The sequence below is a fragment of the Syngnathus typhle genome, linkage group LG17 (genome assembly GCF_033458585.1).
Source record: "Syngnathus typhle isolate RoL2023-S1 ecotype Sweden linkage group LG17, RoL_Styp_1.0, whole genome shotgun sequence".
Lineage (NCBI taxonomy): Eukaryota > Metazoa > Chordata > Actinopteri > Syngnathiformes > Syngnathidae > Syngnathus > Syngnathus typhle.
This window is the reverse complement of record NC_083754.1, coordinates 1,597,039-1,610,917: the sequence shown is the minus strand read 5'-3', so window position 1 is coordinate 1,610,917 and position 13,879 is coordinate 1,597,039. Positions and strand designations below refer to the sequence as shown.

Below are 13,879 nucleotides of genomic sequence, written 5' to 3'. Positions count from 1 at the left end.
ACCACGTGAGAAGTCTTCAGTGCAGCCTTCTACCCTCTGTCCTCTTCCCATCGCCTTTTCTATCCTCCTGTAAGCCCCCCTTCACTGGGTCTTAATCATAGAAAGGACCAATAGTGAGCGAGAGAGCGAGCGAGCGAGGCAACAGGGTGAGGCACTTCCTGTGTGACAGGAAGCTAACAACAAACACCCAGAGACCATGGAAGGAGGTTGGTGGAGCTAATGAGAGATGGAGATAAAAAGATGCAGATGTTTGATGGCTCCGAATAGAGCTCAAGAGGCCAGGAAAAGGTCAATGCGGCTATTTAACACTGACACTGCTCAAGTCTTGTTGAACGAGAGGTTCATACATTTTGGGACGTCCACACATTTGGCTCTACCACAATGAATTTGAAATTTCATCCCAGCTTAGTCAGTTCTCTGTTGCAACGGTTTTTCGTTATTGATTGTTCTCGGGACATTTTCACTTCAGATTGGTCTTCAGCACATAAGATAATTGCTGTTCGAGTTGGCCATGCCAGTTGTTTTCCTTAAAACAACTATTTGGTTGCTTCCACTGTATGTTTCGGGTCATTGTCTGTAAATTGCCATTAAATGAAAGATTTGACTGAAACGCTTTTTCTAGCTCATATTGTTAGCGGTTACATTAAGAATAAACACAATGGGGACCAATTCCGTTTCTTATAATACTTGGATCAAATTTCGATAGAATCCTTAGTTAGATTTCCTTTACTGGTGTTCATTTTCACATTCAGTCTTTTTGGTGGGGATTATTCAAAACATCAATTTGCCATTGTTAGGTTATGGGACCACTCATTGCTTTTCATCTCAAGGACTCTAATGGCCTCTAAAATCTGGGAATATAGTCGTGATGCAAATAAGCAATTTAGCCAAGGGTGTGTTAAATATGGAGAGAATGAGCAGAGGATGGGAAAAGATTGCCGGCAAATGGGAAGGGTGCTGATGGAGCGATACAGCATGTTTGACAAACTCAAGGAGTGCGGGTAAACACCAGTTAAATGCTCTCGATAACTACAGGGCGGCTTCTCCGGAGGGGATTGTTGTTTAGGACACTTTTTTTTGTTATCTTTTCACTGCATCCTCTTGCACTATCAATACAAAATGAACTCTTTGTGTCACCATAGCAACTGCGTCTAACATTAAATGAGAAGAAAGAGACGACACAGTCTATGTACGCTGCAGGCAGATTGACAACTGATCACGCTTATGACTCTGCTGCTTGTGCCTCTTTTATTTTGACACTAGTGATTCCAAGATGTAAAAGACATAGCTACTACTAATGATACAAATCATTATTGTTTTTATTGTATAGCAATAGCAGATGTGGAGGAGTGGGGGGTCTGCTTAGAGGAAATTCACAGTAAGGCAGGAAATGATGCCGTCGAAAGACAAACGATTGAACGAAAGCACTCAGGACAGTTTTGTCATCTGCAAAATGACATTCCGACATTTCTTTACAAAACCACATTTGCCGCATTTAAGTGATTGCTTAACATGGGAAATGATTAATAATGCCGTGATGAGGAAACATGTGTGATCACAAATACATCTTCGGGATTATTGTTCTATCAATTACCATAAATCAATCATAACATTTATACCCTTGTGTCAGAAGGAATGGGGTAGGAATAAATAAATAAGTTCAATGCACACACATTGCCTACAATTTGCATGAACTCCTGGTATGACTGAGACACAAAGTGAAGTTAAAAATTTGGCCAAAAGATGTTTGCGTCTATAAATCTAACCGCTAGAGGGTGCTGCAACTGCACAAATACCACAGCTGACGCTATCGGGACAAGTTCGACAAGCCCGCTGGTTGACTGTCAATCAAAAAGGGCCAGCCTGCGAGCCTCTAATGTCTTTCATGACAAGTGAAGAAAGGAAGATTCCCTAAAAGCAATCGAATTCCAGTTTTGGAATTGGACAGCAAGATGGCTCCTGGAACATCATTGCACATTTGAGTGAAAGAAATCACGAGAAAGACTCAAGGCCTTTATTTTGCTTCATACACATGTACATCAGTTGCAAAAAGTGACGCTTCCGAAAAGAACATTTGTTTCCAATTAGTGTCTTCGTACGACCGCCACGCCATTTTCCACACAAGCGCCTCAATGCTGGGAAAATATTGTACAAATGAGATTATCTTACACAACTAGTCTAAAAAGCGGACAACAACTGGTGGCAAGTGAGCGCTAAAACGAACAAACACGTTAGAACGGAGCCGATTGCCGTCAGCGTGCCGACGCCCAACCCGGAAGCGGCGTTGAACGTCAAATCAGCTGGACGCCGCTCATCATCACTTGCCACTTGCCACACCTCCATCCAGTTGATGCTCCCAATATCAAATTCAGGACCTGCTAAGTCCAGCTGGAGCATGTCGTTGAAGTCCAGGTGGAAAGTGCCACTCCCCCACTCGATGACAATCTGGACAGCGACAAGATGGCGGCAGGCTGGGTAAGCGCTCCGACTCTTTCGACTGCGGTCGACGGGCGGCCAAAAGGCATTTTTCACGCATCTTCATTCATTCTTTCACCTTGAAGGGGAGACCGGCTCCGAAGGGGCGTCCGCGGGGAAGGTCCCCGGTCCGATTGCCGCCCCAATTGCCGCCCACTCTGTAGTTGAGGCTGAAGGTTTGGCTCTCCAAGTCCAAATCTAGTTGCAGCGCCGTGGTCGCCTTCTTGCCGTTGGGGTCGCGTCCGTCCAGGTTGACCACCAGCCTGCGTGCCGCACAAACGCCGTCGTCATGCTAGTAACCTTCTTTGGGTGCCAGTGTGTTCTTACCTCTTTGCTTGGGGATTGGGTCGTCCTCTGATGACAACGCTGGGGGCCACGCTGAGACCGTCCAGCACATCTTGGAATCCGCCCTTCTGCGTACACACAATAGACGACAACTGAGCTCGAGTTCTTCACGGACGACGTGGACAAACGTTCCTGGGGAGGTCCAATCGACCTTTGCCCACGAAGACCCAAATAGATGCCACAAGGCTATTTTGGTGCATATCTTGAACTGGACAATGCCCACTTGGATGTTTGAAGGTGCTGACAAAGGTTCATACAATGGAGGGACGACGACAAGAAGGTAGAAATGCTTTTCGGCATCGACTCACCGGGATGGCGATCATGGCGAGCAGGCACGACTCATCGGTGGAGCTCGTACACATTTGGAACTCCCCGTTGGTCGGAGGAGGGCTGGCAGGACAGGTGGCAGGCTTGGCCGTAGTGGGACAGATGGGGCAGGGAGCAGGAGTGGGACAGGTGGCAGGCTTGGCCGTAGTGGGGCAGGGAGCAGGAGCAGGAGTAGGACAGGTGGCAGCCTCGGCTGAAGTGGTGGGACTGAGAGAACCTATTTGAAAGGAGAGCGCACATTAGAAGACATTCAAATGTTGCTCTTGGGTCCCGCAAAGAGTTCAACAGTGGCCACGTTTGGAGAGATGCCTTGAACTTAATAAGCTGATCAAACGGTGAACATATTCAGGCAAAAAAAAAGGAACTACACAGAAGTTATCATTTCTTGACAAACATGGCCAATTATGAAATCATCAAACGTTTCAAAGGGAGAGGTATAGGCATAATGGGACTTCTTTTTTTTCTTAAGTAAATAAATATCACCTAGTCCTACATTTAGGCGAACACTATAGTTACAAAACAGGATCTGTACTCACAAAAGGGCATCTTGCAGGTGTAGTGCCGATAGTCATAGCAGGTAAGGTCATTCCATCTACCATTGCCTCCGCTCATTAGTTCAGTGCACTCTTCATATCGACCCACGTTGTTTGGCTCGCCGGTATTCCAGTACCTGCAAGGGAAAACATTTTTGCCGCTAACTATTTCAGTGATGTTTTTCTCAAAATAACTGAGAAGTCTTTCCGAGATCTTGTTCATGAATAATGAGCTATTTTCCAGGGTTAACCATCATCATTTAAAGCAACAAGTACGCAAGAAGAACCCTTTGAGCCATTCGCCGCCCGAGGCTCACAAGCTGTTTTTCAATGGAAGGACACTCACGAGAAGGAGTAAATGGTTCCGTCTACCCACTGCCACCGATTGCCAGAGGTCTCACGTCGCAGGCCAATCCAGGATCTGGCATTCTTCATGGCATTCGTCAGCCATCTCTACAAGAAAGACAAAGTTCAACGAGAGAGAAAGGTGAGCGAGTGAGTAACTGAGCGAGTCGTGGTACATTCTCCCGTTGGTCCAATACGCTTGTCAGGTGGCCTCCCCGGGACACACAATCGTCCTCAGCCAGCAACCACGTAGTGGGCTTTCCAAAGAAGTAACAGTGGTGGTTGTATTCCAGCCATCCGGCCGGACACCCGAGCAGCTCTGGGACAAAAACAAGAACATGATGAGAGCCGCGAAAGGATTCAACCACTTGCACATGCAGCAAGACGAAAAGGTGGCGTGCATGGCTCGTCGTCTAACAATGTCCTCAACACTTGTGTGTTCTTCCTTCATGGAGCAACTTTGATGGCTGCTCGCCTATACGGATGGCTTTACACGTGAACTTTCACTTTCTTTTTATATACTTTATTTTTCTATATGCTTTGTAGCTTTAATCTCTTCGTACATTGTATGATGACCATAAAAGGCATTCTCATTCTCAAATGGTGTGACAGCGTTTTAGTAAAAAAAAAAAAAAAAAAGATGGCCTTTTTGGATTAAAAGAAAATCACTGGCAGCTTTAATGCAATCTTTCTTTACTTTGGCTTTGTAGCAATTCTTGGACAGTGAATTTTACAAATGAGTTTTCATTTCATTTCAATGTTTGCACCCTTAAAATGGCTGGGTTCGAAATTGGAGCCAACAGGAAGTTGAGGTTCCAATTTTTCATCTAAATTGGCTTGGTTTTGACCCAGCGCTTTGACGAGTTGCCCAGTATAGACATTCAATTAGATGAAGATTAGATGAAAACACAAACCCTCATTTGCGCAGGTCTGACACAGTGCGAGGCTAATCAAGAGCCTGACAGCGAACGACAGCACCATGGTGGGGATGGATGGATGGATGGATGGATGATGGGGATGGATGGATGGATGTGGTGGGTCCAGCTCAGTCAGAAACAAAGCTGCAGACCACTTTGGAAGATGCTGGTGGGTCGTTGGCGTCCGACGGGGTCAGGGTCAGTGGATGCTTGCTTGCTGAACTTGCTTCTCTCAAGACATGCGCGCGCGCACGCACGCACGCACGCACACCACGCTACAAAGAATGCAGTTGATGCTTTGCGCAAACTGAACATGCCTGTGTTGAGTTTGACTTTTGATAAATAGAACAGGACGTCCGTGACGTCATTTAATAACGTTTTTTTCTCGTTTCTTTTGCAGTTATCTGTTGAGAACATTCATTCCAATCAAATTGTTACTTTTTTAATCAAGTTGTGATTCACTCGTTTGTATCCATCTGGGAATTCCAGGTATTTATCATGTGCTACATGAATTGTTTATATCTTCCCTAACACCGTAGCTCATAACTGCAAAACATATATAAAGAAAAGTTGAAACTGTTACACAAAATAGAATTATAATAATTTGATCATTATTGCAGTTTTATTCGTGCAGATCACGATGACGCGTCCTGTGACGTCATCTGAATGCGACGTAATGACGTATTAACTGCGCGACCAAGTAGCACCGGAAAACAAAATTTCTCCTGAGTGTAAGTGAACGGTCGAATTCACAATATAAATAATCCCTTTGTTGTGGTTAGTAAGTGCATTTTTTTAACACAGTCTGTCATCTATCAGTTACCGGCTGGTAGAACGTTTCGTGTTATCGACGAGCTCCGAGCCGAATGCAAGCTAAGCTAGCGCTGCAAAACATTGCAACCATCCCGGAACTTTCTGATTTTTTTTTTTTAAACGGACCTGATTAAAGCCTATAATGACTCGCCACGGAAAAAACTGCACCGCTGGAGCCGTCTATACATACCACGAGAAAAGGAAAGATACAGGTGAGAAATGTGTTATGATTAATTCAGTTACTTATTGCATACAGTTTAATACCTGGGCGCACGTTTAGCCCATCAACAAGTGCTAATACGACAGTAGATTGTATTCCGTATGCATTGGCAGCATATAAAATCGAATCAACATTTTGTAAAGAAATGGTGTCCGATGATTTGTTCGCTTTTTGTCCTGCTCAGCGGCATCTGGGTACGGCACGCAGAGCATTCGCCTGGGTAAAGATGCCCTCAAAGACTTTGACTGTTGCTGCTTATCCCTGCAACCCTGCCAGACTCCTGTGGTCACGTATGTTTCTCACCACACACGTCTTATAAACAGACAATCTATTTGGCAAACCTAGATAAGAGTCTCAATTTGGAGATGCTGCAGAGTTTCTCCTCCTGTAAACAATCCAAACATGAATGTCAACATCAAATTGCTTTTGTTGTTTTCAGTCCAGATGGATTCTTGTATGAAAAACGGGTTATTCTGGAATACATTCTGCATCAGAAGACAGAGATTGCCAGGAAGATGAAGGTATTTTTTATTTTTATTCATGAACCTGACTTCGGCGTGGGCAGTGCGCACTCATTTTTTATTTTTTAATGACAGCGTGAATTTCAAAGTGAGCGCTTGTCCCCACATAACGATTGACGAGCCATGAAATTCAAGGCTGTTATCGGTCTTTCATCCACAGTTGACTTATTTTATTCCCATCGAAATGTCAATGGTAAAACAAAACGTTTAGTATTGAAGTTTTCTGGATTTTCCTGTAGGCATATGAGAAGCAAAAGCAAGCTCAGAAGCATGAAAGTCATCTTGAGTCCAAGTCAGAAGAACGTGAGAAAGTGGAGAAGTTTAAAACCAGAGAGAACAGCATTGTATCCAAACCCATCAACCCTTTCATTTCTGGTACGTGTGCCGAGAGATACAGCAGCGGAACTCTGGTTTCTATCTTGAGTTTGTTTTCCCTGAAGGGCAAAGCAAAGTCGGCGGGAAAATCAAGACGGACAGTCGCTCATCATCCTCCACTGATTCGGTGGCCTCCTCCAGCCAGAGTCTGCCCAGCTTCTGGGTTCCTTCTCTGACACCTGAAGCAAAGCCCACCCTTCTCAAGAAACCGGTCAGTGGCTGCTTGAAGTGAAACTTTGCTTCAGAGGTTGTCTGTGTTCAAATGTACGTATGGATGGAGCATTTAAGCGTGTTCGCTTATTTCACACGATGTCTACCGTGTGCTAACCACTAAACTCAGCTAGTTTGCGGCTTAGATTTAGACTTGGACTCAATTTTATGCACCGCTCTCTCAGGAAAAATTCCGGTCCCAGTAGCTCACACTGAAACAGTATAAAAGAGTAACAAACAAAAAAGAGAGCAATAAATAAAGTGCAATAAAATGTTGAGCGAGAAATAAATATCCATAGCAGTAATAAGTCATAAATTAAAAAAAATAATTATTATTTATTCATAAATAATAATTGTCAAGCAATAAAATATCTCGACTGTCCCTCTTTTTTTCGACAACTAATACACTTGCGCCCTCTGCTGGTTGCGTCCAACCGGTGAAACCACTTCAATCACAGCTGAGAGGGCTGGCCAGAGTCAAGTTTGGTTCTTGGACTTTTTGACTCATCCACTCATTGAAGTGCAGCCCCTTCAACTATGGTTGCATCATCTGTTTGCCTTCCAATTCTATGTCATGATGACCTTTGTTTATTTAGTGGATGAGGGGACAAGTTGACCTGTGAGTCCAAAGCCCATCCGTGGGTCTGCATATGCAACAGCGAGCAGAGAAACAATGACGTTTTCACAAACTCTCGTTTCCTCTTTCCTATCATCTTGCCAGAGTAAGGCTGTGTTGTGTCCGATGTCGGGACGACCTATCAAGATGAACGAGCTCATCACAGTGCGCTTCACCGCGGTAGACCCGAGTCTGGACCGAGTGGCCCTCATCAACCGCCAGGTTAGTCTATCAGGAAGAGTTATACCCTTGAGATACAGCAAAGGAGCATTTTGTCACAATTTCAAGCAATTCCCGAGTGTCTGATGAATAAGAACAAGAATTAACAACACAATCAACAATCTGATTCTACTCTTACAGGACAGATATGTCTGCGCAGTGACCAAAGACATCCTGGGCAACAGCGTCCCCTGTGCTGTCCTGCGGCCTTCGTGAGTGGTCGAGCCAGCGTGTTTTCACTGCGGCGACGGATTCTGATGTTACACTGCTTTCCGGATTGTGTTCAGGGGGTGTGTGGTGACACAGGAGTGTGTGGAGAAGCTCATCAAGATGGACATGACGGATCCCGTGAGTGGAGACAAACTCTCTGACAAAGACATCATACCACTGCAGAGGGTATGTATGCGTCAAAGTCAAAGTCTGCTCTATTGTCAATTTCTTGCCAAGACGCAAAGAAATCGAAATTACGTTCCCACTATCCCACGGTGACAAGACATAGTACACAATATACGTACTGACGGAAGCCAACAACAAAATGTCCCTAGTATGCGCCCATATTTATTTACAAAGTGGCAAGAACATCGTGAAATGGAAAAGTGGCCAAAAAAAAGATTTGCTTGCCCTCTTTTATACATAACACAATATTGAGTAAGACTTTGTTGATTTGACGGCCGTTCCTTTGTTTTCCTACTCGACCCGTTTTAAGACCGGTTGCGAGGCCCTCATGGTTCTTGGTGAGCAGCGAAACTGATCTTGCATAGATGTCCCTTTTTTTTTTTTTTTTTTAGCTAAAATTCTCAAAATCTAGATTATTACTATTTATTCTGAGCATGAATATATTCAGATTTTTTTTCTGTTTTTTAAATAGCTATATATAGCATCTAAATATGCCCTCGAATAAGATCATTTTAATGGTGACATAGGCGACCCCAACCAATGATCTTGATTTGGTGGTTCTTTTGTTCGACAGGGAGGAACGGGCTTTGCGGGTGCTGGTATAGAGCTCAAGGCCAAAGAAGCTCGTCCAGTCATGCAAGTGTGAAACATAATGATGGTCTGCCTGTATTATGCTTTCCAAAAATTTGGGGGGGGGGAATATATTTGTAATTACGGTAAGCCAAAATATGACATTTTCTTTCTTATTAGATATGATAGCTTGGCCATGTTTGTACTTTTGTGGTCATTTTGAAGAGGCTTAAGAAGAGGGGGGGAAAAGTCACTTTTGTGTCTGTCATTCTGTTCTAGAGTATTTGCCGTGTAATGTTCATATCATTTGAAAAGCCGTGTTATTTTCCATTTTCCTGAATGTATTTGAATTGAGAAACATTTTTAAGGCACAGGAAAAAAAGCAGTCACTTAGTCCGTGGTATTGATATTCACAATTCATCATGGCCGTCAACCTCCATGGCTCCGTAATCTGTGATGGTGCTGATCTTGATGAAGTCGAGTTTATCTAGCATCTCTGATAATGACACAAATCCATCCTGACACGCACAAGGTAGAAAACAAAAGCAACAGTAAAAGGAAAGAAGTGGTTGAGATCAGCAGAAGAAAGGTCCTTCATTGGGAAAATGCGGAGTTACTTATTTTAGCAAGTGCAAGAATCAAAAATACCTTCTTTACTGAGTACGTAGTGGCTGGCGAGTATTCATTGCAGGATTAAATAAAACAACATGTACAAAAATTCATTTATTTGTCCAATCTGCAGTCAATAATTTTTTTTTTTTAATCACAAATTTCTTTTAGTTGCCTGTAGTAGGCAATGTTGAAATTCTTCTGACCTTAGCAAATGAATTAAAACTCAATACTAGTGCTCGAATATTTGGCTTGAAACATTAATAAAAATGGATTTCCATACATGGGATGGCCGACATGAAGTACGCAGTGAAAATATTTCAAGTACAATGAAGTGCTCAGTGGAGTGTATGGTTTCTGATGATTCAGAATTGTCGTGACCACGTTTCTAGGCTCCAACTCAAAATACAGTTTCCGTTTAATTTCAGTGCACGTGGGACGATAGCCACAGTTTTAACCAACACTTCTTAATTGAAATATATTTGGACTGTGTTTAATAATGCTGTGTGGGCATTAAAAAAAAAATCACCTGTAACCACATACACAGTATGTGAATGCATGTGGAATAGTTTCTGCAAGTGATACTTGTGTACTGATGTGACAGCCATCTCACACGCACACACACGCGAGCAATAATATTAAGAACGTGACAGCTCATCAATCAAAGTTCGTCGTGACTCTTTGTTAAATCTTCTCCATAATTGGTGGCCTGGCTGCCCACAAACATGTTCCAGTTGGCCAGGATTTCCTGCTTGTTTATTTTCTCGTCCTGACGATTGGCGTGATTGACAGAAGGAGACGGAGACGTGTGTGAAGTCATGGAAAACATGAGAGAGAGGTTAAGACAGAAGAGAGAAGACAATTAGTGTCAATTAAAATGGAATTAAATCAGAATTATGGCAGTGTGGATGTATTTTCATCTCCCTCCCTGACACCTCTGCCAGACTTGCCAAAAACTTTGCGTGCGGGAGCAATACCTTGTTGGTGTCCGTCTCGTGGATCAAATGTCTGGCTTCATTATCGGCGTGGTCGACTTCTCCAGGCAAAATCCAGTGGGCCACCTCACTGAAGTCCATGAGACCATCCTGTGTGATACATGATGTTAGCATGACAGAGACGCCGTTATAGAAATGGGCAGCTGCTCCGCCGAATATCTTTATGTTTGAATTTCAAACGACAAAATAGTCTCTTACCTTATTGACATCCCTGAAATCGGTGAAATGTTTCTTCTCAGTTTGGACCCATTCAGGCTCACTCTCTCCATCCTCTGGTGTGTACATATCACCTATGGGCATATTACACTCCAAATGATGACACTCCGAATCGGGTGTAAGTGGTTGAAAAGTAAAAACGCAGGTCACTTACCGATGTATTCATGTAAGCTGATCTTGCCGTCGCCGTTTTTATCAATGTCCTCGATGGTTTCCTAAAAGAAAAACGCTTGTGTCGATATTACTTTCGTAATCCAACACAACTGGGCAGAAGAAGAACTATCAAATGTTCTTTTCCATGTACCGTCTCAGTTGTAAGTCTGTACCTGTACGACCAAATCTTTCATGTAATCAAACTCCTCCGGATGGAGGAAGGCGGTGAACTCCTCGCGCGTGGCGATCCCGTCGCCGTCACGGTCGGCCATCTTGAAGCGTCTTTCGTCTCGGGCGAGCATTGATTTGTAGGTGGCTTTGTCGTCCACGTCGTCAAACTCTTCATCTGACAAGATAGGCAAACGGACGTCGGATATTTGCACGGATGCTTTGACCCGATCCGCTTACCCATATAGTATCCGTAGGTGGTGTTCTTGTATTCCCCCCAGGCAATTTTGTCATCTTTGTTGCTGTCATAATCCTTCCAGTGTTTGTTGACGTTCTCTTCGATGTACCTCCTCTGTCTGTGTTTGATCCAATAATGAAGCTCTGCGTGGTTGATTAAGCCATCCTTGTCTGTGTCAATGCGGTCCACAATTTTCCTGTAGGGGGGGGGGGGGGGGGGGAAGAAAGATGGCGTCATGTTGAAAAGTAGTCACTTTTTTTTTTAAATTCATGACAGTTATGCTGACATAAGCAGAACCTACGCCAGTCTGTCTTTACTCTCTTCAGGGGTCAGCTGGTCAAAGGTCTTTGCCTCCTCTTTGCCCAGGAAGGCCTCGTGGTCGTACTGAAAGTCGTGAGCGTCATCGTGGGAATGGTCGCTCAGGTCGGCGCGGTGATGGACGCGTTTCTCCTGAGCGGGGACGGCAAAGGTGGCGGCAGCCAGGAGGTAGAGAGATGCTAGCGACTGTAGCAGCATTTTCATGACCTATCGGCAGCTGAGGATGGAAATAGTGATCATATATATATATATATAAAGATATTTTCAAAGTAGCTCTCCTAAAAATGATTTGCACAGTCTCAGTTGGGAACATTGAGTTGTTGCAAGAGGAGGGACACACCCAAATCGATAGTGTCAAATTCAGGAGAAAAAAGGTTAGAGGGCATAGACATCAAACTTGACCAGGTTAGTTTTACTTACTTTACTCAACTACATCCATTCAAACGCAAGGGGAACTAGTCTGATGCAGAGTTAAAGTAAAAAAAAAAAGGTTTGGTAAAGGTTACCTTTTTTTCATGCATAAGGACAAAAATGAAAACATAAAAAAAAATGATGTAATGTTTTTTAAAACGAATCAGAAAGTTCGAAAAGCATTCCCATCCTCTTTTATGGCTCGTGTATCTTTTGCCTCCCATCACTGCGAACTTCGACGCAATACAAAAAGCATACGATGCACGTTTGAAGACTAAAAACAAGAGCATTTTCCGTTATTACCTTTTAAACCTAAAGATAATGTTGCTAAAATAACTTACCACGTTCTTGCACGTTGTGAAGTTTGACGCACAGGAGAATCTCTGGACGCGTTGGCACTCTGTACCTTTAAATAACACTGTCGAAGAGGCGGGCTTTGTTGGTTGAGTAACCAATGAAAAGAGGCCGAATGAAGTTTTTAAACCAATCACATTGATACATAAATTCAGCTCGTTCTTATTGGTTGTGAACCGCCACGTAGTCACGCGAACGAGAACTGCCTGAGATTTGCTGCAGCACCATTTATTCAAGATTACCTTTATTCTGTGGGACACGCAACAAAAGTGACGAAACACAGTAAACGTCAGTGAAATCACGGTGTAGGATGTCTTTTTTTGCATGATTACATACACAATTGCGCAAAACACGTCACAACTCGTAGGACAGACATTCAATTAATTCTAATAAGAAATTGAGTGGGTAGAGGACCCAGTTGGAGTTTTGCATATTCGTCTGCATAGTTTCTAAATATTACACGAACCCTCCTCTCCTGTGCTCAAAATCAAAGCTATTCCATTCGGCCAACTTGGTGCAGACTTTCCAAAGTCTTAAGCGTAGTCATATGAAGAAAAACAAATGCAATGGGTAAGTGGGTAAATTGTAACTTTTATTTTTGATCTGGTGTATTGTGAGTAGTGTTGGCTCGTGAGTGAACGATTTGATCAAAAGAACTTTTTTTTTTCAGTGAATCTGAGTGAACTTTTTTCATTTCATATGACTTCAACCAGTAGGTGTCGGTAATGCGCATTGACGCTGGTGCTAACTTTATTGCATGAAGGGATGCGCCGTTATATACGCCTAAATATTGTTATCCAATATATCTACTGCGACGTTCCCAGGCCAGCTGAGAGACAGACATGCATTGATTGTATTGTATGTACTATATGTATTGTATTGTATTGTATTGTATTGTATTGTATTGTATTGTATTGTATTGTATTGTATTGTACTGTATTGTACTGTCTGTATTGTATTGTATTGTATTGTATTGTATTGTATTGTATTGTATTGTATTGTATTGTATTGTATTGTATTGTACTGTCTGTATTGTATTGTATTGTATTGTATTGTATTGTATTGTATTGTATTGTATTGTATTGTATTGTATTGTATTGTCTGTATTGTATTGTATTGTATTGTATTGTATTGTATTGTATTGTATTGTATTGTATTGTATTGTATTGTACTGTCTATTGTATTGTATTGTATGTACTGTCTGTATTGTACTGTCTGTTGTATTGTATTGTATTGTATTGTATTGTATTGTATTGTATTGTCTGTATTGTATTGTATTGTACTGTCTATTGTATTGTATTGTATTGTACTGTCTGTATTGTATTGTACTGTCTATTGTATTGTATTGTACTGTCTATTGTATTGTATTGTATTGTATTGTACTGTCTGTATTGTATTGTATTGTATTGTATTGTATTGTATTGTATTGTACTGTCTATTGTATTGTATGTACTGTCTGTATTGTACTGTCTGTTGTATTGTATTGTATTGTATTGTATTGTATTGTATTGTACTGTATAGTATTGTATTGTATT

General features: G+C 42.5%; 2 protein-coding genes across 3 annotated transcripts; one reads left to right on the top strand and one right to left on the bottom strand.

The window, feature by feature from the left end:
* Window positions 1-5,624: 5,624 nt before the first annotated feature.
* On the top strand, window positions 5,625-9,604 carry nosip (nitric oxide synthase interacting protein). Its single transcript, XM_061303031.1, has 10 exons — window positions 5,625-5,673; window positions 5,892-5,967; window positions 6,160-6,265; window positions 6,415-6,496; window positions 6,736-6,871; window positions 6,937-7,082; window positions 7,803-7,919; window positions 8,058-8,128; window positions 8,204-8,312; window positions 8,887-9,604. Exons 2-10 carry the CDS (start codon window positions 5,898-5,900, stop codon window positions 8,956-8,958), a joined length of 909 nt encoding a protein of 302 aa, XP_061159015.1. The 5' UTR covers window positions 5,625-5,673; window positions 5,892-5,897; the 3' UTR covers window positions 8,959-9,604.
* On the bottom strand, window positions 9,136-12,445 carry rcn3 (reticulocalbin 3, EF-hand calcium binding domain). Of its 2 annotated transcripts, none has more exons than XM_061303030.1 (8): window positions 12,332-12,445; window positions 11,563-11,796; window positions 11,264-11,457; window positions 11,029-11,201; window positions 10,857-10,917; window positions 10,685-10,776; window positions 10,469-10,576; window positions 9,136-9,400 (listed from the first exon to the last, which is right to left on the bottom strand). In XM_061303030.1, exons 2-8 carry the CDS (start codon window positions 11,781-11,783, stop codon window positions 9,293-9,295), a joined length of 957 nt encoding a protein of 318 aa, XP_061159014.1. In that variant the 5' UTR covers window positions 11,784-11,796; window positions 12,332-12,445; the 3' UTR covers window positions 9,136-9,292. The 2 variants fall into 2 exon arrangements, with proteins under 2 accessions (XP_061159014.1, XP_061159013.1); XM_061303029.1 differs by lacking the exon at window positions 9,136-9,400 and adding an exon at window positions 9,593-10,260.
* Window positions 12,446-13,879: the final 1,434 nt, after the last annotated feature.